Source organism: Fringilla coelebs (assembly GCF_963513975.1).
Source record: "Fringilla coelebs genome assembly, chromosome: 24".
In the NCBI taxonomy this organism is placed as follows: domain Eukaryota; kingdom Metazoa; phylum Chordata; class Aves; order Passeriformes; family Fringillidae; genus Fringilla; species Fringilla coelebs.
Genome location: NC_140050.1, coordinates 2,072,913 through 2,100,488, shown reverse-complemented (window position 1 = coordinate 2,100,488; position 27,576 = coordinate 2,072,913). Strand labels below are relative to the sequence as shown.

The 27,576-nt window shown below is 42.6% G+C and overlaps 1 protein-coding gene across 2 annotated transcripts in view; it reads left to right on the top strand.

The window, feature by feature from the left end:
• Nucleotides 1–759: 759 nt before the first annotated feature.
• The window catches only part of RANBP3 (RAN binding protein 3), a 57,586-nt gene continuing 30,769 nt past the window's right edge, over nucleotides 760–27,576 (top strand). For both annotated transcript variants that reach the window (XR_014616725.1, XM_084220959.1), the window contains exons 1-2: nucleotides 760–806; nucleotides 16,262–16,317. Coding sequence is in view for 1 of the 2 variants with exons in the window: in XM_084220959.1 (XP_084077085.1) it covers nucleotides 785–806; nucleotides 16,262–16,317 (78 nt within the window). In the remaining variant the exon portion in view is untranslated. The remainder of the gene's footprint in view (nucleotides 807–16,261; nucleotides 16,318–27,576) is intronic.

Here is a 27,576-nt window from a genome sequence, read left to right as displayed (position 1 = left end):
AGATGGGCTTTAAGGTTCCTTGGAACCCAAACCGTTCTCTGATGATTCTGTTTTTATTTATTTTCTTTTCATTAGTGCCATTCGTTTATTTGTAACAAGTTTTGTCAGTTTTGTTGTTATATTCCTGATGGACAATTGTCCTAGCAGGCGAACCAGATGGTTTCAATGCATGGTACTTACAAAAGGAATCAGGAGGCAGGCCCTTGGATTCTGCCTTAGGCTAGTGTGATAGCTTGTGAGGGACGTAGTAAAATGAAGGGCACTGCGCATGCTGCTGTTAAATGAACCTCGAAGGAATCACTAGGGGTAAGATGAGAATCATTAATTACTCCGTTTCTACCCCCTGTGCCAGCTGCTGTTGAGCGCTGGACGTGGCACCAAGAGCAGCTCAGAGCCTGCCCGCCTGGGCTCCGCAGCCACGGGAAGAGGTGCAGAGGACAAGGCCGCGCACGGGACGGAGACGCGCGGGCAACTGGCCCTGCTCCGACCGCCGCGGTACACACGGTGCGCGGGCCGCAGGGAGCAACCGGGCCAATGGCGGCCCCATAACGAGTCGGCCCACGGAGAAGCCGCCCAGACCGCCCGTGCGGAGCTGCAGGACTAACAGAGACCCGGCCGGGCACCGCGCAGAGCCCCGAGTCCGCCAGGGACAGCCCCGCCCTCCGCGCACGCGCAGCGCCGTCCCGGAGCGGCCGTAAATCGGGGCGTGCGCGCCGCGCGGGGCCCGCCGTGAGCGGTGTCGTCCGGCCGCGCGGTGCATTGTGGGCGTGGCTGAGGAAGTAAAATGGCGGACCTGGCGAACGAAGGTAGGCGGGAGTTGCAGGCGTCGCTACTTTGGCCCGCAGTGGTCCTACACTGCCGTGAACCTCGTCTAGCCCGGCTCGGCCCGGCCCTGCGGTCTGCGTTCAGGGTCCGGTCCGGGAGCGCCACCTTCCCGCGTCCCTCCCGGTCCCAGTGGGGTGAGCGGCCGGACAAAGGGAGCGCCTTGGCCGGGCCACCGTGCTGTCCGCGAGGCGCGGGCGGATGAAGCCAGGCTGGGGCCTTCGTCCTTAGGTACCTCCCGCGGGTTGGTGGCTCCGCGCTCGCAGTGCCGCGGCTCCCGGAGCTGGGGCCCCGGGGCCGGCGCTCCCTGGACACGGACAGCGGGCCCGGCGCTGGGCACGGCCCCTGGAGAGCGGTAGCGAGCGCTGTGTCTTGGCCCCGGCTCTGAGCCTCTTTGTGCCCGTCTTGTCCAGCTGCTTTTTGGAGTTATTGTCCACAGCTTTCGTACTACTGTAAATCTTTCTTTTGCTTACTCTCATGTTAATCCTTTCTTTAGTTCAGGGATTGATTGAAGGCCTATGTAAAGCAAGGCAGGGTATTGTAGTAGATGCATTGTATTTTTTGAGCTGAAAACATCAGAGGTGGGCTAGTAAAGTGGCTTCATTTTTTTCAGAAGAGCATTAGAAGAACCTGAGCTGCAATACTGCAGTATTTGGGTATTCTGCCCCAAGGTGTGTACAGTGGTGTTTTTCAGTGACAGTGGGTATCTATATTTGCCTTTGGGAATGACACATGTCTCTCAGAGTTTTGGCAAAAGCCAGTTTGCCCAGCTGTCTCTGTTGTCTCTCATCATTCCTCTCTGCTAATGGAAGAGGAAAAGAAGTGCCCAGAGGGAGGTGAATGAAAGTGTTTGTGAGGCCCCTTCTTTCAGGACTGTTTCTTACTTTGGAACTCAGTTCCAGTGGCAATTAATGTTCTGATATTAACGTTAAACACCAGGAAGCAAATAAATGTTGTAGGTGCAGCCTTTGAAGATGAAGCCTCCAAACAGCTAAAAATACAATTACTCTTAAGTTAACAAATCCTGTGATGTGGCATTGGCTCGAGCTGTTGGCTCCCAGACTCAAGGTGAGTTGTCACTGCCTGAGGAGGCATGATAAGTGGTCTCAAGAATAGTAGTAGCCAAATCTGTAATGACTATTTGTGAGAAACTTTAGTACTTAATTTATATACTGCCATTATAATGACCCTTATAATAAATTTTAATGGGTTCTTTTGTTCTCTTAGAACCAGAAGCTTGGCAGTAGCTATCTTAAGTCATACAAGCCCCTCACTTAACCTCCCCTTTCTGCTGGAGAACATTAAGCTCAACTGTTTATCAATGTTTATTACATCTTTTGATGATGACTTGTCGTGTGTTTCTATCTCTACTTACTTCTCTTTTCCTGCAGGGTCTTGTAGGCTGTCTGGGATGGTGAGGGGGAGTGTGATCTCATCCTCATGGTCCTTTCCTGCCTCCAGAGACTTACCTCACCTATAAATCTCTTTAGTTTATACTCGCCTGTCTTTCCAGAGTTGTCACCTTCATCTGTTGCTGTTCTATTTCTTCTTGGTATAAGAATGTGATACAATCTTTCCTCAGATGAAGTAAGATAAGCTTGCTTTGGAACTGTTGTTTTCCCGTTCTAATATCATTGGCTGTTGCTAGTTTTGTTCCTTTCAGTGCCATTTTTGAGGTGTATCTTCTTTGTATAACAGTGGAACTACATGCACTTCCCGAAATTCGCATCTTTCTGCTGAAACTCTGAGAATTCTGTAGTCTTTCTACTTGGCTCATTTGCAGTCTCTGTCATGGCAAGGATCTTCTCAGGTGACTGTTTTATCCTCATTCTTAAACACATCAGTTAGTTTTATTTTTGCATTGTTTAGGTGAATGCTTTACTTCCTTGTGCTCAGGTATTTTCATCTAAATATGTGAAGTAACTATTTTGGTAGCAATAGTTCTTTGACCTTCTGCTTTGTATTGGTCTTCTGTATTGGTTGTTTATAGCATTTGATAGCTCACTTTTCCTGTTCACAAAAAAGTGTGATTACAGTGAAGTTCTTAACGTTCCTGAATCTTGATTGATCTGTACAATATTGCCGTCTCAATCATATTTTGTTCTTAGGTGTGAAGCTAATTATTCTTTGACACATAGTCGACACAAGTACCTAGAATGAGGTTTCAGTCATTCCTGCAGACTGTTTTTGTTTGGTGTGTTTAAACAGTCCAGTGGACAGACAGCTTTTATTGTCTGTTCATGAAGGTGAAACTCAAGATTTTTTTTACCTGTTTGATTACTACAACAAACTTTTTCCTGGCCTTGAAAAGTGCTGAGATTTGTGTGGCTTGTGTCATTCTCATCTTACTAATATAAAGCTCTTTTAACCTGTAACTTTTACCATGACACCCATCTTTAAATTCATTGATTGGTGTTTCTGTTTCCAACAGTATATTAGGTATCTTTACCTTCTAGGTTCTGATGTCTCTCTTAAACTACTGAATGACTTAAATCGCTGCTGAGCTGTCAGTACTGCCTCCAAGTAACCATTCTACCAATGTTCTTTACAATTTCGAACTTTTTAAATGGATGATCTTTCTGATGCATTTCTTCAAAGCTACAAGCATTCCCTCTAATAATGAGTTCATTTTTTTCCATTCTTATTGTTCCTCAAATATTTTTCATCCACTTGTCTTTGCTTTGTTTCTAGTGAGTTGGTGAAACTGCTCCCCTACCTTTTTATATTGGAGTGATGACCAACTGTATCTTCACCAGAGAAGGTTGTTAGTTTAAGGGGGTTCTCTACTGCGCAGAAGGGGGCTAAAAGGTTACACAGTCCTAGTGCTACTTTCTGAAGAAGTTTGTACTGTGAAGTTTCCTAGGAACAGATCCTGGTTTTGGCATTGCCTGTCATGGTGGGAGATGAGTTGATAAGCGTGGAGCTAATGAAGAGGAAGACAGAGTAGCTTCTCCATAGCTGTTTGAAGTTTGATCGACTTTGCTGCAAAGATTTAGTGACATTGTAATAAAGGTTTTGGGGACTGTCATTGTAAGGGTGGTTATTGAAAAGCAGGGGTTTAGACTGACAAGCACGATTGTTATTGGTACTAATGTATAAAATAGTTACTGAATGTTCTTAGAACTTTCTTTGGAGTCTTTGGTACTTCACTGCGACATGTGTGAAGTGTCAGTTTTAAGACAATCCAGCTAGAATACCAAAGAGAACTAGCACCTTCTTGTCGGCCCTATATATTTATGGGAATCGGAATGCTTTTCTCATTAACTTTTGGCTAGAACATGTCGTCTTAGCACGAACTCTAGCGTCATTATAGTGCAAGGGATTTTATATCTCCAGGGCCTCATACCTCCTTGAAGTTTCTTTGCAACACAGCTCCTCTATGCGCTGCCTATCCCTGGTCCTTGCAGCAGTCCTCTGACTCCTCTTCCTCACAGCCAACACATCCATCTTGCTTCACAGTGTGGCCAACAAATGCCATCTCTCTTCTCAGCACAGCCACAAAACACCATCACTCTTCACTGCTAGCCAGCAAACTGCAGCTCTCTCTTCACACCTAGTTAGTAAACTGCAGCTCTCCTCACAGCTAGCCAACCTGCTCTTTTGTAGCACTTGCCCTTATTGGATACAGGTATGGCTTGTTAAGAGCTGGGCATGTTTCTAATCTTTAGTAATTGGCTCTGCAGCAACTCCTCAGGTGTGAGATTACCTGCTGCACTATTTTCTTACTCCCCACAAGAACACAGCTAGTAATTTCCTTGTCTATAACTTACTGCTGAAGCTGCATTTTTAAGACAACAGTCTCCCCTTGTGTGGGGAATAAATTACTTAATCTTTCCAATGGCTGAAAGGTGATACAAATTTTTCTCAGGGCTAAAATTTGATGGATGTGTTCACATTTTTCTTTCAGGAGGTGACTGCAACTTACTTAGCTTTATGAAATTGCTGGGCATACAGTTCGCAATCATAACATGTTTACTGTATGTAACTGCCTTAAATTAATTAGAGGCTAGAGAGCAGTGGTGAAGGAAGGGACCTGGGGGTTCTGGTTGATGGCAAGTTGGATCTGAGTCAGCAGTGCCCTGGAGCCAGGATGGCCAACCATGTCCTTAGGGGCATCAGGCCAACTGGGTGAGGGAGGGGATTGTGTCTCTCTGCTCTGCACAGGGGCAGCCTCACCTTGAGTTCTGGGGGCAGTTTTGGGCACCACAGTATAAAAAAGACATTAAGCTAGTAGAGAAATGTCCAAAGAAGGGCCACAAGGATGGGGAAGCTGTAGGAGGAGCTGCTGAGGGCACTTGGTTTGTTCAGCCTGGAGGATACTGAAGGGAGACCTCTATGCAGTCTTCAGCCTCCTGAGAGGCTGAAGCCACCTGAGAGGCAGGTACCAGTCTGTACACTCTCATGACCAGTGAGAGAGCTTGAGGAAGCAGCATGGTGCTGAGTCAGGGGAGGTTTAGGTTGGATACCAGGAAAAGGTTTTCCACCCAGAGGGAGGTTGAGCACATAAGGCTTCTTATGGCAGTAGTCACAGCACCAAGCCCGAGTTCAAGAAGTGTTCGGACAGTGCTATGTCCCATGGTGGCCTTTTTGGGGTGCTCTGTTGTCCTGGTTTAGGGCAGATTTGGAAGAAAACCTCTGAAGGGGTTCCTCTAGAAAGCAGATTCAAGCGGCCCCTCCCCCAACTGGTTCATGAAAATATTTCCTTGGAGAAAAGTAGAAAAAATCCTATTTATTTCACAGGCAAAGCATTCACCAGCACAAAAAATAAACAATATTAAACAATAAAACCTCTTGCTGCTCTGAAGAGTTGACAAACTCAGAAAGTCCCTCTGTGGGCTGTAGCTCCGCTCACTCAGTCTCTTATCGGTCCCTCCAGTACTGGAAATGCCGTGGCCCAGGCTTGGCCTGGTAGGCCACAGGTGCGAACTTGTGGGTTCAGTCCAGAGCAGGTTTAAATAGTTCCAGGAAAAAGAAAAACCACAGTCCAGGGAACTTGTCTGCCTCAGTGAGCTAAAAACTAGCTGAAAGCAAAGGAAAGCTCTGTCCGTGCTGCAGACAACACAGTCCAGGAGGAGGATGTGGGGGGAGCAAGTGCAATTTTTGATAACAAACTCTGTGTTTCTTCTCTTCCCCCCTTAACTCTTGAAACCAGTCTTAATGGTGCAGAATTTATTTCTGGGCTAAACAGACTAATAGGGATACAAGCATCATAAAGTTACCTCAGGACATTTCACCCCTTATCCCCGTATTGTCAGCTTACTACCAGCGCTAGTATATATTCTGACTCAACACACGCATACATTTGTATACACATATACACAGTATATAGCTATAAACAGACAATGACAGTGACATTCAGTTGACAGTGGTATTTACATGTAGTTCTCACCCAGCAATCAGATCTTCCTGAGGTATATGTCATGTTGTTCCATCTTTCTGCATTATCTACCATGTGTAACTTGGTCCCTGAGGAAAGACAATCCCACAGATGGGTTTGTCTGTACTCAAGGCAGAATTGATCCAAGCTGTCTTTCCTAATAAACCTCTGATGTGCGCCAGTGGGACTTTCTCTACTGTATGCAGAGGCAGGGGTTCAGACTGGGCAGGGCCTGCTTGGTTCATGAAGCCTTGGGTGTTAACTAACCAGGTGACCTTTGCTAGATGCTGCTCCCAGTTTTTGAAAGATCCCACACCCAGTGCTTTCAAGGTGGTTTTTAAAAGTCCATTGTCAGCTGGTGCATGGTAGGGGATATGGTACACCCTCTCAATGCCATGTTCCCTAGCCCAGGTGTTTCTAAGGCTATTGTTGAAATGAGTTCCATTGTTTGACTCAATCTTCTCAGTGGTACCATGCCTCCAAAGGACCTGCTTTTCAAGGCCCAGGATGGTGTTACAGGCAGTAGCATGAGGTACAGGGTAGGTTTGCACCACAGCCATCTTGTGGTGGCTTCTATCATTGTGAGCACGTGGCTCTTGCCTTGGTGTGTCTGGGTCAGTGGGATGGAGTCAATCTGCCAGGCCTCCCCATACCTGTACTTGGACCACTGCCCGCCGTACCACAGGGGCTTCACTCGCTTGGCCTGTTTGATGGCAGCACACGTCTCACAGTCATGGATAACCTGCGAAATACTGTCCATAGTTAAATCCACCCCTCGGTCTCATCCCCACTTAGAGGTGGCATCCCTGCCCTGATGACCTGAGGCATCATGGGCCCATTGACCTAGGAACAACTCCCCCTTGTGCTGCCAATCTAAGTCTGTCTGTAACACCTGTTATCTTTGCAGCCTGGTCTACCTGCTGATTGTTTTGGTGCTCCTCATTAGCTCAACTCTTGGGGGTATAGGCATCTATATGACTGATTTTCACAGGTAGTTTCTCTGCCCTGGTAGCAATGTCTTTCCACTCTTCAGCCACCCAAATTGGTTTTTGCCTATGCTGCCAATTAGCCTTTTTCCACCTTTCCAGCCAACCCCACAGAGCATTGGTTACCTACCATCCAGTGTAGAGGGTAGAGCTTTTGCCACTTCTCAACTTTCAGCAAAGTCCAGGGTCAGTTGAACAGTTTTGAGTTCAGCAAGTTGACTTGATTCGCCTTTTCCTTCAGTAGCTTCTGCAGCCTGTTGTGTTGGGCTCCATCCAGCTGCTTTGCGCTTTTGTTTCATCCCTACAATGCAACAAGAACCATCAGTAAAGTAAAAAGAACGTAACCTGTTTCTTCTGCTGGCAGTTGGTTGTATGGTGGAGCTTCTTCAACATGTGTCACTTGCTCTTGTTCTTCTTTGTCAGTGACACCCGAGCTTTCACCTTTAGACCAATTTGTATTTATCTCCAAAATCTTAGGGCGATTCAGTTTTCCAGTATGGGTGCGCTGTGTGATGAGAGCAATTCACTTGCTCCATGTGACATGGTGGGTAGAGGGAACCTTTGCTGTGAACATCCAACCCAACACTGGTAGTCAGGATGCCAGGAGGAGTTGTGTTTCAGTGCCAGTCACCTCTGAGGCAGCCTGGACTCCTTCATCGGCTGCTAAAATTTCTTTCTCTGTTAGCTTCAGACCCTCTGTAGCTTCGACTCCAAAATCCTAGTGGTTGACCTCAAGTTTCCCTCCCTTTGGCACCTTCTGCCAAAGGCTTCAGGACAGACAATGGCCCCTGGCTGCAGAGTAAAGCACATTCTTCGCTTCTGGTCCTGTCCTGACTGGGCCAAGGGCTACCATATGAGCGATCTCCTGTTTGATCTGGGCAAAGGCTTTCTGCTGCTCGGGGCCCCACTGGAATCTGTTTTTCTTTTGGTTGACCAGATAGAGAGGGTCACAATCTGCTGTACTCAGGAATGTGCATTGTCCAAAAGCCTATGCTGCCTAGGAAAGCTTGTGTTTCCTTCTTGCCGGTTAGTGGAGACATCATGGTGATCTTGTTGGTGACCTCAGTGGGAATCTGACACCGGCTTGCCACTTTACCGCCAGGGACTGGATCTCTTGGGCAGGTCCCTTGACTTTGGTCTTCTTGATGGCAAAACCAGCTTTCAGGAGAATCTGAATGATTTTCTCTCCTTTCTCAAGCATTTATGCTGCTGTGTTCCCCCACACAATGATATCATTGATGTACTGCAGCTGTTCTGGAGCCTCACCCTTTTTCCACTGTTCAGTCACCCCCAGGACACCTGTGCAGGGCCAGGAGTTGGACTCACTGTTCCTAATGGGTCCCTTGCAACTCAGCATATTTTACGATTTTATGAAATACCCAGAAGGTGAGCAAACTGAAGTAGTTCCTTTTAGACTAATCAGTATAATTTCTTTACCAGACTTGTAGGATGCTGACTTTGCTTCTGTGCTGTTTTGGTGGCAGGGGCGAGGGGTTGGGGGTTGCCCTGATTGTTTATGCTACTTGTCTCATGGTAGCTTTTGGACAGAGGAAGGTCTACTGTTACTTTGAGAGAAAATGTGTCATTCACCTCTGACTGTCTGCAGACTCTAGAAACAAGATTTTTTTCCCTATGGTGGCTTCAGATGGATTAGTGGGTGCCAAGTTAGGCTGAGTGACATGTCCAAATAATTCACACCCAGACATCATAAAGAACTATTTAATTGACAAGACAAGGTTATCTAAATGCTTTAATACTTCTTGTGAACACTTTTTTGAATTCTTTATGTATATTTTATCTACATTACCAAATAGTTGCCCTGCCTCATGGCTTTTCCCTCTGATATGAAAATAAGGTACTTTTTTATTTTCTGACTTGTAACATTTGCAGAAGTATCTCTTTTCACCATGTCAGTTGTATTTATCATGACATCGCTTGTGAAGATTGGCCATAAATTATCCAGTTGTGTTTCTTGTTGTTTCTGACATGAGGTATGGCTAGATTTTGCTTGTGGAAGTCTTTCTGCAGATAAGCTCTTAGTGGCAGCTTGCTCTTTGCTTTGAGTCTGTTCTTAGCTATTGGAGGAGAATCTTGTGTTATCAACACCTTTTGAATTTTATAATGCTGTAAGTCATCTCTACCTCTTCATATGTTACATTTAGCATGATTATTCTGCTCTTCGTTATGTAAATGGTGAAAAAAATCCCCAAGAACATTTTTTTGTGACCTGCAATGTTCCAATAAGCATAATTAAACCTAACTTTGAATTTGTTTTCTTGACTCTTAGAGAAGGGTTTCACAGTGACAAATTACCACTCTGAGTATTTTAAGTCAGTTAACAGCCTAATTGCTGTTCTTTTTAGCACTCATTTTTGATTCACAGGTACACTTTTTCTCTCAGATGATGTATTACAGAGAGTTACAGTTGGAGTAGCTATTCCCAACTTGTAATCTTCTGGTGTTGAAGGGTGCTTCTTGAAATTGAAGCAAGGACTTGCTTGCCAAGAATTTGCACTGTAGATTTTTTTTTTCCTCCCTCATATAGTTTTCCATGTCACCAGGCACTATTCCATTTCTAAATGTAATTTGGAGTAAATTTAAAAAGAAAAAGTGTTTGAAACATTTTAATTCTTAGCTTTAAAAATAAATTCTCATCTTAATAATGTGGCTACAGGAGATCTGGCGAGGTCTTGAAAATTGTTTTCATGCCATGGTTCCTTCTAAAATTTAAAGACTAACCTGAATTGTCAAGACATTTGGTGATCTGGGTTGCATATTCTGTGAGGAGACTGGGTGTGTTCAGCCTAGAAGAAAAAAGTCTTCAAAGAGGCACATCTGGAGCTTATCAGAGTCTGTGAGGAAGCTGTTAGAGAGACAGACCCAGGCCCATCTGAGTGGTGTATGTTGAAAGGACAAAGACAAAAGGTGAGGGGTGGGATAAGATGTTCAACACTGGAAATAGGGGAAAGGTTGGGTTTTTGTGGTGATGGTAGGTTTTTTTTCACCATAAGTACAGATTACACTGGGAGGCTGCTCAGCCTCTGTCCTTGGATGTTAAGACCAGACTGAATAACCTGATTAACCAGGCCTGACATCATAATTGACCTACTTGAAGCAGGAGATTGGACTAGAGACCTCCAACCTGATTTATGCTCTATCCTTATGGTAGAGGCAAAATGGGCTCAGCAGTGAAGAAGGTGACTGCTTTTTTGGCCCCTGTCACAGCTGTGCTGTGTGGTATACTCCGTGAGCCTGAGAACTTTACAGAGATACACACTCTTGCAGGTGTTTATTTATATTTTCATAAGAATCCATAGTTTGGGTTGGAAGAGACCTTTGAAGACATCTACCCCCCCCCCCCCCCCCCAATCCCCACTGTTCAGGGATGCCTTCCACTACCCCAAGTTGCTCCAAACCTCATCTGATCTGACCTTGAATGTTGCCTGGGATGCCATCCACAGATCCATGAAGCAACCTGTGCCAGGGCCTCACCACCATTGCAGGGAAGAATTTCTTCCTAATATCTCATCTAAATTTACCTTCTGTCAGTTTGAAGCCATTCCTCCTTGTCCAAAGTCCCTTTCCTGTGGAGCCCCTTTAGGTACTGGACCAGGCTCTAAGGTCTCTCCAGAGCCTTCTCTTCTCCAGGCCAAACACCCCCAGCTCTTCCAGCCTGTCCCCAGAGTAGAGGGGCTCCAGCCCTTGGAGCATCTCTGTGGCCTCCTCTGGACTTGCTTCAGCAGTTCCACATCCTCCTGTTGTTGTTCCCCATGGCTGGAAGCAGCTCTTCAGATGGAGCTCACCTGAGTGGGGCAGAGGGCAGAATCCCCTGCTGCCCATGCTGGGCAATGAGCCTAGCACAGGCTGGGTTTCTGTGTGCTAGTGCCTGTGGTCAGGGCACGTTGAGGCTTCTTATCCACCTGCACCCACAAGTCCTTCTCCCCAGGCCTTTTCTCAATCCTTTCTCCCCTCAGCCTGTGTTTGTTCTTGGGATTGCCCTGACACATGTGCAGGAGTTGCACTTGGCCTGTAGAAGTTCATACGGTTTGCATAGTCCCACCTCTCCAGCCTGTCCAGATGGCATCCCTTCCTTACAGCATATCAGCTGCACCACACAGCTTGGTGTCATTGGCAGACTTCCTGTGGGTGCCCTCCATCCCACTGTTCATGTCACCAAAATAGATATTAAGCAGTGCTGGTCCCAGGCTTGGTCTCCACTTGGACTTTGAGCTGTTGACTGCAACTCTGAGTGCAGCTGCCACCAAATTCCTTATCCAGGGAGAGATCCATCTGTCCAATTTAGAGACAAGGCATCTCCTTCAGGACAGTGTAAAATGTTTTGCACAGTTCTAGGTAGACTGTCAATTGTTCTTCCCTTGTCCACCAACACTGTAAAACAATCATAGAACCAAATTTGTCAGGTGTGGTTTGCTCTAAGTGAAGCCATGTTGGCTCTCACCAATCACTGCCTTATTTTCTATGTGCCTTAGTAGAGTTCCCAGGGTGGAAGGTCATGGAGGGTCTGCTCCATGATCTTGCCAGGTGCAGAAGTGGGGCTTGCCAGCCTGTAGTGCCCAAAGTCTGCCTTTTCTTCCTTTTTGTAAATGTTTCCCCTTTTCCAGTCGCTGGGAACTTCCTCAGATGGCCACAACTTCTTAATGAGTGGAGAGTGGCTTAGCCACTTCCTCTGACGGTTCCCTTAGGACTCATGGATGCATTTCATCAGTTCCCATGGACTTATGGGCCTTTACCTTCCTTAGATGGTCTCAAGCCTGTTTTCCTATAGCAGGTGGTCCTTCATTCTGCCAGTCCCTGCTGCTTTCCCCTTTTATAACTTGGTTTGGAGCACTTCTTGTTGAAGATGGAGTCAGAAACATCCTTCAGTTCCTCAGCTCTTCATATCCATGGAAACCAGGTCTCATGTTTCCTGCTGGAGAGGGCCCACAGGCCCACATTTTCCCCAGCCTCTCTTATCACCAGTGTACCTATAGAAGCTTTTCTTGCTGCCCTTGACCCCTTGGATTTTTCGCAATGAGTCTTTCATGCTGCAATAAAGGTCTGACACTTTGTGGCTGCTAGAGTTGCATTATGTGAGTGAATGTTTTGTTTAGCTGTGGGAAATACGGTTGACAAGAGAGAGTTTGCTACAGCTACTAGTGGTCACACCTCTAGGTTAAAAATCTCATAATAAATAGTATATATGACTTGAAGATGATATCTCTGCATGAGCTGTGGAAGTAGTATTTTCTCTTTCTGCATTTTGATTTCCACAGCTTGTGAAGGAAGCTCAGCAGATTTAATAGTACATGTTTTTCTCACAGCACATAGGGCATTTATCAATAGTTAATGACTTGATGGTGAAATATGTTAAAGAAATTTAGCCTGTGAAATCCAGCTCTTGAGGTTTTTGTAGTTATTCATGCAGGTTACTCATGCAGAAAGGAGTTCTGTGGATTCAGTTGGGGATTCAATTTGATTTGACAACCTAAAACCATTCAGGTTTGGTTCCACATCTTGAGGTTGGAGAGGTCCTATCTCTGATGCTAATTACTGAAGTTTTGCTTTCCTTTTTATATGCTTGGACTTCATCTGAATATCTTTATCAGGACTGACTTGGTTAGTTCTCCAGAGCTTTGTTTTGCCATGTTTCTGTCTGCTTCTCTGAAGAAATAAAACAAGTCTAATCCTCAGTTTTTAAGAACTGTGTGTCTGACTGCTCATATCTTAGTGAAGGAGATCTCATGTTCTCTTACATGTATTCCTACCTGAAGTTTGAAAGTAGAGAGTTTTCCTTGATATCTATGTATATCCTTCCTTACCTTCATTTTCTTTTTAAGTTGTTGACAGTTTAGTGGACCTGGCAGATCTATTTTATCATAGGTCATCCTTCAGACACCCTGGTATAACAAAAGCTTGAGAACGTGACCGTCTGACCCAGATGTTTGCTAGTAGAAATAACAGTGGAATTCTTGTTTCAAACCAGCACTTGACTGGAAAAACCAAAGAACTACCTAACATCTGCATTTCTGATCTGCAAAAATAAAACCTGGTATGGTGGTTTTTCAGTCAATGGAAACAGGGTATGTGTAAGTGCTTTTATACAAAAAGCATTAAATGTTAGAGAGTTCTATGTAAATGCATTTGAAAAACGTAACTAGAAATAGGAACCAGAATCTGGAGCTGGGCATTTGAATGGGAAATTTGACACTAGAATTTTTTTACCAAGTGCACAAGTGGATGATTTGGGGCGGTATTATTTTGCTTTTGATGGCTTCAATGAAAATGTTTACCCAAAATTTAAATAAGGCTTAGAAAAATAGACAGTATTTAATGAGGGTGGTTAGATTAGGCAATCTAGCAATCCCTTCTTGCTTTGGGCTTGAATTAGGGAGAGGTTTTCAGCACTGTGGTATTGTGGCAGACTTCAGAAAGGACAAAAATGAACAAGTATTCCCTGTGTCTGTTCCTGAGTAAGCACTGGTACAGTTTTTAGCTGTGAGTGCCGGTTGTCTCATCATCTCTCATGACCCTGTCAGTTAGTCTAACAGTCAGCAAGAGCAGTAGTGAGATTCTTGGACCTTGAGTACTGGATGACTCTGTTCCTTCAGTGGACAAAGACTACCAGATGTTGCACCAGTGTTCCCTTTTTCAGATTGACTGACAAGCCTGGCCATAGTTTGCTTTATTAGATCCTTTTGCCATTCTCATTTGTCATAGCTGGACACAATCTCAAATAGTTGGAGGTTTTTCACTCTCTTTTATTCTTTATTCTTTCATAATTTTATTCTTTTCCTGTGAGCTTTCCACTGTTTCTGACATCTGTCTTCTTTTTTCCTGACTGCTTAGTTTTCAGTCACTGGACTCCATTTTGTATTTTGTGTTACTTTGCGTCAATTTCTCTGGCTACTCATTCCATCTTTTGCCAGCTGTCCCATGCTTTTCTCTGCACTCTGCGTTATTGTTGGATCTGTTTTTCTTAGCTTTCCTCTCTCTCATTACTTCAATCCTTTGTTATGCACTAGAGAGACAAGTAGATTTTGTTCAGTTCTCCTTGGTATTTGTGGAATTTGGTGCTGGAGTCTCTGGTAAGGTGTGCATGACAAGCAAGTCCCACATTCTGGTGGATCTCCCTACTGATTGGTTTGGCAGAGGGCATGCTACTGTAGCACTGATGAGCACTGAAGTATTGTCTTGGTCTGAAAAGACAGGTGTCTGCTGAGGAAGACAGGAGCCTCCCCTGAAATGGAAACTGTAAACCCCCTACCTCCACATTGTTATAATTTTGAAATTAAGGGGCTCTCAGGCAAAGATATGAGAGCGGGAATAACAGTTCTTTATTAGGAAAGAAAATTTTAAAAAATAAAATAAAAGAAACAATGCAGTAATAACAAAAACCACTGACAGACTCAGGATACGACCTGAAACCCGGTGGGTCAGGGTGTTGGTAGTAGTCCCGTTAAATAGTGGCTGTAGTCCTCCTGCAATGACAGGTGTGGGTCTGTTGAAGCTGTGATCCTGTAGAAAGGTCTAGTTTTCCTCTGGAGATCCAGTGATGGTGTAGGTGGGCTTGGTCTTCCTCTGGGAATCCGGTAGAAAAGGCTGACTGTGGTTTTCCAAATCTCAAATTATATACAGGTAGGAATGCTTGGCTCCTAGCTCTGGATGGCACACCTCACAATGGAATGATGTAATTTTTATCAGTCATGCAGTGAGACTCAATGGTCAATTAACAGAAGATATCTCCCCCGAGGGAGGATTAGTTGTGGAAAAGATAAAGAAAACTGCCCAATTCACAGAAGATAACTGCCCCACTTCTAACTGATAGGAATAGAATACACACCCCCATTTCCAACCTAAGACAAGTATACTACATGGTATTAAGAAATAACTGTCACTTTGAAGTCAAAGTTTAAAGGCTTGGCTGTTGCCTCAGTGAAGCCTCCCACAGGCAGGTTATACTGAGGCCCAGGGAATGAAAATGGATCCCTGGCTTGTTTCAACACACTCTGGGTTTTGGGACAGGTATTATATGTAACAGTCTATATTGTTTTCACTTCTGAAATGGATTGTCTGCACATTGCTCTTATTAATAAGCATTTTTAAGATTCAGCAGTATTTGATGGATAGATGAACTTAAAAAATAAAGGGGAAAAGAGATCAGGCAAAATGATGTCATAAGTAGCTTAGTTTCTTTTAATTTTGATTAATTTTACCTTTTGTGGAACGAATTAGGCCAGTCTTGCTAGATCAGTCTTGCAGTGTTTTTTGGTTTTGCTGAGTTATCCCTTTGAGTTAGATCCATCTAAAAAATAGAAAGATGCTCTTCCATCCTCACAATTAAATGCCCAGTTCTGGTAATGATTTTCATAATTTTGGGTATGTCAACTAAAGTTTCACTTTTTCAGCCAAACTGATCTAATATAGCAATTCCCAAATTGACAGTTTCATCCCTTTTCCCTTATATGGTGATTCAAGTACTTTACTGATTCTGCAAGATTTTGTGATTCCATTCTTTTTTTTTGGTGCAAGGTAGTTCTTGATAGCTTTATATTTCCATTTTCTTTTATGCTAGCCTTTCAAGCTCTGAAAGTTTTAAAGTTTTTAATTTTCTTAGATGTCTAGACTTATAAGACTGGATAATTGCAAAGGCGGAACTTTTTAATTTAATTTCTTTGTAAATCTGGCTCTCCCAGAGAGAGGGGAAATCTCATTTCCAGACTGAAAGACAGACTGAAATGTTGTACTCATCTTTATATACAAACGTACAGGAGGGCTGCTGACTGCATAGTGTGTGTGCAGCTTCTCTTCAAATATAACTCACAGAGAAGATGCATCAGTTTGTTGAACTCTCTGGAATTCTCACCTCTGTGTTATCACACACACTCCCTCTTTTTACTTTTGAAGATCAAGTCCTTATAAACATCTATTACCAGGAACTGGTAGAAACAGTATGTGTAACTGAGATTTAACTGGCTTAGGGATTCATTGTTACTAAAAACATCATAGAACATAACATTTTCATAATAGTCAATATGAATGTGGTTGGAAAAAGCTCCAATGATTTCTCTTTTTACAGAAAAACCTGCTATTGCCCCACCTGTCTTTGTATTTCAGAAGGATAAAGCGCAGAAGGTAAGGAGATATTGATGCTTTTTTTGGTTTTGTTCTTAGCCCTTACTCCTTCCTTCCATGGTGATCAGCCCTTTGTATTGTTGTGAAGCTGAAGGTATCTAATAGAGCATTAACATCATTAATGGGCATAGGGCAAGCAGGTACTGAAGGGCTAAAGGTGGGAAGATGTATGGTGGCTTCACAATACAGGTAGCTTTTCAGAGAGAAGATGGACCAATGTGGAAGAAAAAGTATGGTGAAGGTGTATCTTGAACATGTGTTGGAGCAGTGCTGACACACTCAGCATGGCAAAGCTGCAAAATTTGTTTTTCTGATAATAGGGTTAAGATAAAGCAAAGAAAACTGGTCCAGATTATTGCTTTGCGCCTCAGTGTACTTAAATGCCTCTCATGTCTTTGATTTGTATGCTGTGAAGTGTTTAGTTAGCTTGGGAAATGGTAATTTTGTTCCCTCCTCTCAATATGGTATTTAATTCTGTCTGGTTAGTAGTAAAAGCTAGTAAGATTTATGTGGGGGAAAAAAAAAAAGCAAGGTTACTCCTGTTTCTGTTGAAGATGATGGGAACCAAGAGAAGTATGTAATACACTTTCTGTTGGATCACTGGATTGTTGTTTGTGGAGTCAGAAATGTTTGAATTTAAATACTGAGCCATTTTTCAGTTGATAGCTTTTCTTTAGTTTAGAACAAGTACCAGACTCAAGCTTTCTCACAGGTTCAGTAGGTATATTCCTGGGCCGGAGCTTGAAATAGTTTCTCAGCTTGGAAAGGATTTAAGTCTGCTGTCCTCCTCATATTAGCTAATCAAATTAAGTCTTCTAGAGAGTAGTACTTTCAAGACATTCTTTTAATTTCATTTTTTACAGTGACTGTTTACATATACTGTGGAATGAAGGGAGTGGTAGTGTTTGCACTACCAATTTTGATCATGTTTCCTTTTAGGAAACAGCTCCCAGTCACCCACTGTTGCTTAGACTGTTCTGAAGTCCCTTATGAGTTGCATCATGGTGAGTGTCCTCTGCAGGTGTCCTTTACCCTGGTGGTGGTCATAGCAGTGTGCAATCCAGGCAGAGTGACATGGTCCTGTGTCCTTTTTGTCTGGCCTGGTCCTCACATGCCAAGATAGCAGTTCTGGTACTCTCAAGTTCCTTCATGATGCACTTTTGCTTCTGCACCCCTTCAGCAGCCTCCATACTGTAATGCCTTCAGCATTAAGCTGTGCAAACTCCTGCATCGGGCTGTGAGACAGTTCTGTTGCACTCTGATAGGTCTCAATAAAATATTTGTAAAAATACATTAATTAAAAGGATAATGTGTTTTGGGGCTAGCAGAGATGATTTAGGGAGGGACGTCTGTGATTTTAATCTGCCCAGCTGCCTCTAAGGATGCTGAGGTGGTGCTGAGCACATAGCTGTATTCAGGACTGCCTCTGCCTCAGCACAGACAGAAAGTCTGGCTTTGTTGGGTGGAGAGTCTGTGGGTTCCTGAGCGTCTTGAAGGCACAGGAGTTAGAGATAAGTTATACATTTATTTAAATGCCAAGTGGTGGTGGTACTGTCATTGGGGCTAGCCATTGTTGCTTTGGGCATGGAATAAGTTTGGCTTGAGTGGGGAATAGGCCCTGTTCCTTGAAACAGATCAGAGAGTCTAGTGGTAGCATCTCTCAGTTAGTTGCCAATTTTCAGAGTAGTAACAGACATAAATGCTTATGCTAAACTGTGTGTTGTGTGGAGGTGTAGGATTTTTAAAGGGGAAGGGGGAGTGGTTAATAATTTCAGTAGCTTTTATTGTGGTGTATTTGACACTGCAGAGAAGGACTTGTAGAAGCATCAGTGCTGTGCTTCTTGCAGTTTGATTGAATTAAGAGCTTGTTGCTGGTGCCAGTAGTTGTTTTTTGTAGTATAGATAGAGTAGTAGTGTAGTCAGAACATGATGTGTGAGCCCAAAGTAACAGCATATATACTACACTGTATATATCAGAACCTAGCATTCAGGCCAGTTTTAATCAACTTAATTAAGGAAAAGTGCATCAGGTTACATACTGGTTAAGATCTTTCTCTCTATTTTCAGAAAGACTTAATAGCTAAGTGTTCCCAAGAAGGGTAAACTCCGTTACTGCTTCTGTAAAAGGTGCTTGGTTAAGTGCTTGCCTACCACGAAAGACTATCCTTCTTAAAGTTATCAGGGAAATCCTGTAAACAGAGGAATTTTTCCTTGAGCAATGTTTTGAAGAAACTGCAAAAGTAACATCAAAATAGTTGTGAAACAGCACACTACTTGAATATGTAATTTCTCAATGTAAATTATAATTTTAATTTAGCAAAATGTCTGTCTAGTCAAGTCACTTTTTTCTGTAAGCGAAAGTGTTAGTGGAGGCTTTTTAGTGCTGACACAGCAGTCTGTCAATAAGCTGAGGGGAAGAAAAAGCACTGCATTATGTATTCATTAACTGTCTGTGATGGTTGTTTATATGTTTGTCTACTATTTTTCCACATGAACCTGGATGTCCTGAGCAGAGTTATCTCATTGCCGCATCTACAGATCCTCTCAGTATTACAGCTGGGTTGATATAATTCAGTGGTCTTACTGATTTTTCTGAAACTAACAGTAGTGTCTACTATTAAGTTAAACAATGTTCTTTTTCCAGAAATCCTGACTTAAGTTTGTGCTTGGAAGGTGTCTGACATTTGGGTTATACCAACTCCATGGAACACTTGAGGCTTGGAGCAGAGTGGCTGAAAAGCTGCCTGGTGGAGAAGGACCTGGTGGTCCTGGTCAACAGTGGCTGAACATGAGCCCAGGTGTGCCCAGGTGGCCAAGAGAGCCAATGGCACCTGGCCTGTACCAGCCACAGTGTGGCCTGCAGGACCAGGGCAGTGACTGGGCACTGCTGAGGCATTTCAAATCCTGGGTTCAGTTTTAGGCCCCTCATGACAAGAAAGTCACTGAAGGGCTGGAGCATGTCTAGAGAAGGGAACAGAGCTGGGGAAGGGTCTGGAGCACAAGGCTGATAAGGAGCAGCTGGGGGGCTCAGCCTGGAGCAAGGGAGGCTCACGGGAGACCTTCTCCATCTCTACAAGTGCCTCATAGGAGGATGGAGCCAGGTGGGGGTCGGGCTCTGCTAGCAGGGAGCAAGGGACAGGATGAGAGGAAATGACCTCAAGTTGCGCTAGGGTGTTTTAGGTTGGATATTGGGAATTTCTTCACTGAAAGGGCTGTGTCACAACTGCCCAGGACAATGGTGGAGTCCCCATCCCTACAGGGAATTAAAAGGTGTGTGGATGTGGCGCTTGGGGATGTGGGCTTCTGGTAGACTTGGAAGTGCTGAGGGAATGGCTCGACTCTGATTTTGGAGAAGTTTTCTAACCTGAACAATTCTATGGTTTTATGATCTTTTTCTCCACTAGAAATTGGAAAATATTCAGGACAGGAAAATATTCAGTTCTAGGACAAAATTCATACTAGTCTGGAAACTAATTTTTAACTGCATCTTCCAGCTAAGGATGTATACACTTGAATAAAACATCAGACCTTGCAATTTGACATGTTTATTTAGAGGGGACAAAAAATGCATAGTGTTTATAATGCTGCCCCTTAATGTTACTTTACTTGAATTTTCTTTTGCAGTTAAAAACGCTTGAGCACGTCCAGAGAAGGGCAATGAGGCTGGTGAGGGGCTTGGAACACAAGCCCTAAAAGGAATGACTGAGGGAGCTGGGGTTGTTTAGCTTGGAGAAAAGGAGACTCAGAGGTGACCTTATTACTCTCTACGACTTCCTGAAAGGAGGTTGTAGTCAGGTGGGGGTTGGTCTTGTTCTCCAGGCAGCAGCTGACAGTGCCAGAGGACCCATTCTCTAGCTGCACCAAGGGAAATTTAGGTTGGATATTAGGAAAAAGTTTTTTACGGAAAGGGTGATAAAGTTCTGGAATGGCCTGCCCGGGGAGGTGGTGGAGTGGCCATCCCTGGATGTGTTTAAAAAAAGACTGGATATGGCACTTGGTGCCATGGTTTAGTTGAAGTGTTAGGGCATGGGTCAGACTCTATGATCTTGAAGGTCTCTTCCAACCTGGTAATTCTGTAAATTCTGTGAAAAGATAGGATTAGTCTGTCCTGGTTTTCAGTTAATGGTGGATGTCAAGTTTGTAGTTACTAAATAGGAGTGAGTCTGCATTTTCATGATTTTTGTGTCTCCTTAACTACTTGACAAATATTTTTTACTATTTTTAACTTGCAAATATCTGAATAGTACCACTCCTATTCGTGTTTCTGACAAACAGAGTTCTAGGGCTGACACCAGTTGGAAAATTGCATCAGCTTAAAGCTCAAACTGCTGAGATCTGAAAGCAGTACAAAGTTTGAACCTCACTATGTTAGGCGTGCAGTATTTGTTACTCCAAATAACTCCTTTATGAGCTAAGCTGTGCTTTTCATAGCACTTTCTGAATTAAATATTTAAATTGATGGATACAAGTTATATCTGTGTTTAATATTAGTCACTTTGGTGTTTCTGCTCTGAAACTGATTTTAGCTTCTGCCATAAAACCATTTCATGACAAGTTTCTGGCCATAGGTTACTTTAAGTAATTTTCTGAAGTTAGCTTTTAACATGCATTTCTTAGGTGAAAGTATTCTGTCATTTTTGGAGTGACACATTTTTAAGCAAGTATATTAGCTCAAACAAATTTAATCAGTAGTAGCATAAAGAAACACTTCGTCCAAAAATGTTTTTAAAGTAGTGTTATTTGTTCTGCTAGTATGAACTGTTGGTAAACTGGTCCTTATTGATTGTCATCACATAGGATCATTATGACCTCCCTAATTACAAGTATAGGAAAAGGTAAATTCTCCACTCAGATGTAAAAAATTTTTGCACTTGAAAACACCATTGTTTATGATGTAGCTTGCACCTTGTCCTCCTCCCTCCACCAGCCTGAGCTGGGGTATTGGTAGAATATAGAAAAGAGCACTTCATTTCTAGTTTGTTGTATAACTAGTTTTGATCAGTGTACCGCTTTCCATATGTGAATTGATAATGGCAGCCTTTTAAGATTGACTCTGAAAGACGGTAAGTTATGTGATACTTGGGTCATGTTTCATACCAAAGTGGTGCAGAGAGTTTAACGGGTAACTGGGGGTCCTAAATGCAAAGCTTCTGGAGTGAGTAAGGGGTTATGTTATTAAATTGTTCTAGCTGTCATGATGGTCTTAACTATGGAGTTTTAAAAGTAGGTATAGAATTGTAAAAGTGATGTAGGTGATTGGAAGATGGCATTCCCAGGTAGCCTGGAGAGCAAAATCATGCGTTAATTTCTTAATTTTATTTTTTTTAAGATATGTAAAGTTGGGGTTAGTTGAAGTCCTGCTTTGATGCAGTGTTGTTTGGAAATGCTTGGGTTTTGGTGGTTTGGGGAGGCAGATGGCTAGAAAAGATTCTTCATGCTGTGGCCATGACTTACAGGTTTAGGATAGTGACAGAGAGAGAACTGTGAATGGAAGTAATTTGTGTACAGAGAGGCAGAGCATTCCCTTTCCCAGTCTGTTTCAGTATTGTTAGCATGGATACCCAGTGGAACTGTATTGTAAGTCCAGAGTATACTTAAGGAGTTAAAATTTGTTCTTAAGAGGTCGTAACTGTGAATATGTTGCTGTACTTAAAAGAACAATCTTGAGAAGGTATTTGGAGAGACAGTTGTGCAGAAAAATCTTGGAGGAATAATAGAGAGGCTGATAAAGATTGTTAGGCATAGAGGCAAGAGTTGTCCTTGGCTCTAAGCAGGTAAAAAATGTGAAAAGATATACTGAGAGTAGTCTTTTTAGGCCATTGGATAGAGGTGCTAGAGTGAGGAATATGAGGAAAGGGGTTGCAAATAACTCAACTTAAAATTGGGAGGCAAAGCTGGTCCAAGAGTGCGTGTTCCAGTCTTTCTTGAAAAATAATATTATTTCCTTGCCTATATTTGGTGACTGTAGTATTATGTGAATCTTAGCTTTTAATTATTCCTTCATTTCTCTCCTTATTTTCTGCAATACAGAGGAAGCCAAATTTCCAAATAGATGTATGTAGTCTGGGTGTGTTATTTTTAGTTTTAAAAAAATAGAAGTTGTTTGATGTGGCTGAGCAAGGTGAATTTGTGTAGGTGGCTTCCTGATATTTTTCAGCTCTCCCTTGATTTTTGCCGTAGTGTTTAAGAGGCAGGAACAGGTTTATGTCAAGTTCTCCCTTAGCACTGTATTTTATAAGGAATGTTTTCTCTAGAGAGAGGAGGCTCAAAGAGGGACACATTTCTCTGACAAAATATTCCAGCAAAAAGGAAGAGAGTGGACTGTTCACCAGCTCCAAAGAACACCCAGAAAGGGCTTAGATCAGAATTCATGAAGCTAAGAGACTAGGAAACACTTTCAATAGTATGCATGACTAAGAATTAAAATTAATTTTAAGAGTTCACAGTTTCCTTTGGATATGCTTTTTTGAGAGCAGAAAAGCAGCTGTACAAACATCTGCCTGGAGCAGTTCTGGTTTGATAAATAAATCCTTGAGTCCTTTGTTGGTCTTGTCTTCCATGACTTAAACCATATACTTTTCACAAAGTTCTGTAACTTAGAGTAGCTTTTGATTAATATACTTTTTCTAATATAATTTTATTTTTTAAATATATTTATATATTAGCCATGAGATTCTTATCTTGGATTCAGATTTTTCTTCATAGAAGTGGTGATTTGCAATAGTTATTTTTGTTTGTTTCTTTTGTGGGTCTTGAAGCAGATATTCCAGTCTTGCTTAGGATAGAAGTCAGATTTTTACTTATTTCCAATTTTTAAAATGCTTGACAGCAAGTATTTCAAGTATTACAGGAGTTATTAAAATCTGTTGGATGCTTACTTAGCCTACTTTAGGGTATTCTAAACTGTGGCGATATCAATTACTTGCAAAATATTTTGTCAATTCCAATTTTAAGTGCTTAGCACAAGTGTGCATTGCATGTTCTTGCTTATTCTTCATTACGTGCAATTTTCTAAGCTGTACTTAGAAATCAGTATAAATTTCTGGTAAGGCTCTTTTTTTTAAAATATGTTGGAAGTGCTATGGCCAGTTCCAGGTAGCCTTTTCCTGCTGTTTTCCCCAGATGAAAAGGTAAGGATAGGTAGCTAGACTGCTAGATTTTATTGAATGTTTGGTGAAAAAATTTTTCCTTAACTCTTCTCATTCTTTGGGGTTTTAAGTTAGTGTTTGGGTCTGTTATTAACAACTAAATATTAAAATGTTAGATAACTTTGACAGTACAGAAACCCAGCACCCTGAACTTTTACCCGATATCCATAGTAATATCCCCATAAATATATTTTTACTGTTTTGAGTCTTAATTATAGTAATTTGTTGCTTAATAAAATTTCATGTGTTGCTGGCTTTTGTTACCATGACAGGGCAAGTGTTACTTGAAGAACTTGGCTCTTAAGTGATGCTGTTTATTTTCCAGGCTTTTGCTTACTTTCTTGCACAGACCTGGGCAATGATGAACATTTTTAGTCTGTTCATTCTACCAAGTGTTTTCTGGGAGCAAGCCGAAGTTGTGTCCTTTTGAGTGCCATCTTTTTCTTACTGCTTAATTCTTCCAATACTTCACCATAAGATGCAGGGAAGCTCAGGCCGCAGATTGCAAGTGCACATCCTTGGTCTGCATGCTATCCATGGACTATAATTCAGTCCTTAATCACAATACAGTTGTTTGTGCTTAAAGCCTTTTTATAACTTGTTCGTTCTTCAGATGTATACAGAATATGATAATGCTAACTTCTCTTGTACAGGCAGGGATGTGCAGCATTAAATGATGTGAAGGAAATCCCATTAGGGTGCACTAGTTATCCAGTCACCTCCCTCCTTGAAATAGATTGAAACTTGCTAATTTATGAAAAAAACATTGGTGTTGCTTTTCAGATAATTCAGCATCATGTAAATATGAAAGGATCCTGTGTCTTGTGTGAATGTTAAAATAATTAATTTCTGTGAGAGTTTTATAACCAACCTCACCTCCCTCAAAAGTGGGCTGAAGAGGCAGTGGAGGACACTTATTTAGCGGAATTGTTTAATTTTTATATCTGAATCTGAAGGAAAAGCTATCTGTCAACTGTCCTTTAGTCCTTGAGAGAGGGGAGGAGTTAAACCCCAAGAAGCCTGTAGCTGGCAAAATCCTCTTTGCTGGGGACACAGGTGATTTTGGTAACTTTCAAAAGAGTGCATTTGCTCCAACTAAGGCTTTTCTTAAGGATGGGAACTATTTCTGTCAGCAGAACTCTGTTACAGAGTTTTTATGTATTTTAATTGGTGTCTCAGGAACAAGCAGCTCCTTCTGCCCTACTGAGAAAACAGTGAAAATTAAACAAATGGATCCTCTCACTAGCACGACCGATCTCATGTTGCAGCCTTGCATTGAAGGGACGTTGTCTTTTCTGCTCACAGTCCCCTGCAGAGCAAAAAGCTTTGTCGGATTCAGGCGAGGACCCCCAGGGAGAGGTTGAGCCCCCCTACCATGGTCTGGGTCACACAGAACCAGCTGGTGAGTGCGACTCTGAGCACCCTGCTCCTGCTGTGGCCTCAGTCAGTGCTACCCTGTGTCCTGCTTCTGAAGCCCAGCTTGCTCCTATTCAACAGGAACTGGCAGGGGTAAGTGTTGATCTACCAAGTACTTCTGCTGCTGAGGGGATTAGAGGAAAAAGTCCCTTCCATTAGTTGGAATCTATTGCTGTTCACTGTAGGTAGAGCAAATCACAGTCTATCTGGTTCTTTGATCTCAAGTGTTAGCTTTCTCTAAACCCTTGTTCCAATTAGAAGAAATGAATTTTGTGAGTCTCCCCAGTAGTGTAACTGTAGAAGACACCTCAAGTATTTTAAAATTTGAAGTGTAAACTGTGTGTTTGCTAAGGGCAAGAGCACTTCTAAATAAATGAGAAAGTGGGTCTATATTTGATGGGTTTGCTTCAAGCAGTTAGAGGAGGATTCTTTGTTCCCTCTATGGGCCATAATGCTGCAACTTGACAAAGTGAGCAGGTAATACTGCTTCCACTGGATATGTCATGCCAACCTATAAGGTATTTAACAGATTAAAAGCACCAAGCATCATAGCAAAGTTTTGGATTTGGGTGTTTGGAGTGGGGAGGAAATCAGTATCTTGTGGAAAAGCAGTCAGTGCTCATAATTTAATTTTTCTACTGGTAATGTGGCAAAATTATTTCTGAAGGACTGGATGACTAAATGACTCCTACCATACAGTCTTTCAGAGCAACTTTAGGTGTTTCTAATCTTTCTGGTTGGTGCACCATGTTTTCTTGGTGCGGATGAGTGTCACTGTTCATTCTGGCATCACACCCTAGTCAGGTACTCTTTGCTCAAGTTGTGTTAAGGCTGCTTCACCCGATACCTGAACCCTTTTCTTGCACTGGTTGGTTTGGGTTTTTTTTTGTCCAAGATTTGGCCATTTCAAGTTAACCCAGTACTGAATGGATTGTCATGATGAGGTGCTAATAGCTGTAGATTAAGCACCTCTCAGTGTTCAGACTGTTGCTTGATTGACTGCAGAACTCTCTCTGTTTCTTTTCTGAAGGTTTAAGTTTTCAAGGGTTAATATTTTAAAATATAGTTGGTAAGCATGTGCGGAAAATCACGCTCTGAAAAGCCAATGTCTATAAAGGAGACAGAGGAGTCCTGCAGCTTTATTCAAAGAAAAAAAGGAGAGAGTCCACTGGGCCACACGTCTCCACTGGGTTTTCTTTCTTGAGGTTCTGGAGGGTGCAGCCTTCTCTTTTTATCCCAAACTCCTGGCCACATGTCACCCTCTTCCTTTCCCCATTGTCTGAAGTATTAGGAAGGTGGAGCCTTCCCGAACTGCCTATCGCATATTCCCCCTTCAAAGTATCATTTAACCCCAAAGTTCTTAATTTCAGGCTTGTGCTGAGTCCCCCACTTGTCTGTTTCAGGAGTTGGGCTGTCTGGTCTCCATAACAAACCTGCTGCTTGAAGTTAGGGGAGAATTAACATTTCAAAGACGTTAACACCCATAACCTCACCCATGGAATTCCTTGTAAAGATGTTATCACACATCTTTTCTATCAAACCTAATCACAGACTTTTATCTTAGTTTTCTGTCATTTGAAATTGGAGTGTTGCTAGAACTGTCCAAGATAATGGTGTTAACCAGACTTTCAGGAACACAGCAGGAAGTGGTTAGCTTCATCTTGTTTTTAGAGAGCAGAAAATCTTACCCTAGTTAACTGTGTTCTTAAAGAAATTTACAACCCCCAAAATGCTGTTGGGGATCATATGCAGAAATTAGTGGCTGTACAGAACATCTATTTCAGCCTTCTTCTTGATTCCATTCAGTTAAATGTACTGAATTGTATGGTGCTCAGTATGGGCATGTAACTGGCAGCCACTGGCAAGTACTCTTCAGATTATCCTAGTGTCTTTCAGCAAAACCATCCCTTACCTTGAAATCTAGAGAAGATTGATGCATCTTAAGAGTGCTTTTACTGGCTCATTGGAGTGTCAGTTTTCATGCAGTCTTCCCAGGGCCTGGGAAGATGGATGAGTTAAGACAGGAGAGACACTGCATATTTCTTGTTTACTTGTTTGTACACACACTCACAGATATTTCTGTTATGGCATGAATTTAGTGTGTCCATAGGTACAGCCCCTTGCAGAACTGATGGTTATGTCCTAACCCACACCAGCCTCCCACAGCACATGGCCATCCCAGCAAGAGTCTGCTGATTAAGAGGTTCTGGAACAGCTTTTAAGCAAATCATGGCAGTTCAATAATGCCTGTGTATGTGCAGAGTGTCTGGACTGAAGACTTGCATTACTGTGCTCTGAAGTCCTTTTTCTATGATTTTTGCCTCTTAAAATGCATTTTCAAAGATAAACACTTTCCCTGAATGGCATTGACCTTTTCTTTTTTACCCAAATTCTCCCTTCCTCTCCCTGTTTCTCGTCACTAGTGTAAATAAGCAAAACCTGACAATTTAGTTAAAGTTTTGAAATTCTTCTCTTAGCTTGATTGTGATTTGCCACAATTGTGTGGCGAATCATTGTTTGTGTTTAGTTAACTACTGTGACTTATGCTTTTAAAAAGCAGTTGGTAGCCTGTATGAAGCTAATTTCCTTAACTAGAAATGTGTCTTAATTGTAGGAGCCTGTATAAATAGAGGCATATATGTAACTTTTCTCTAGCTGGATTTCTGAAAGCCAGGGACAGAGGGAATAAATGAAA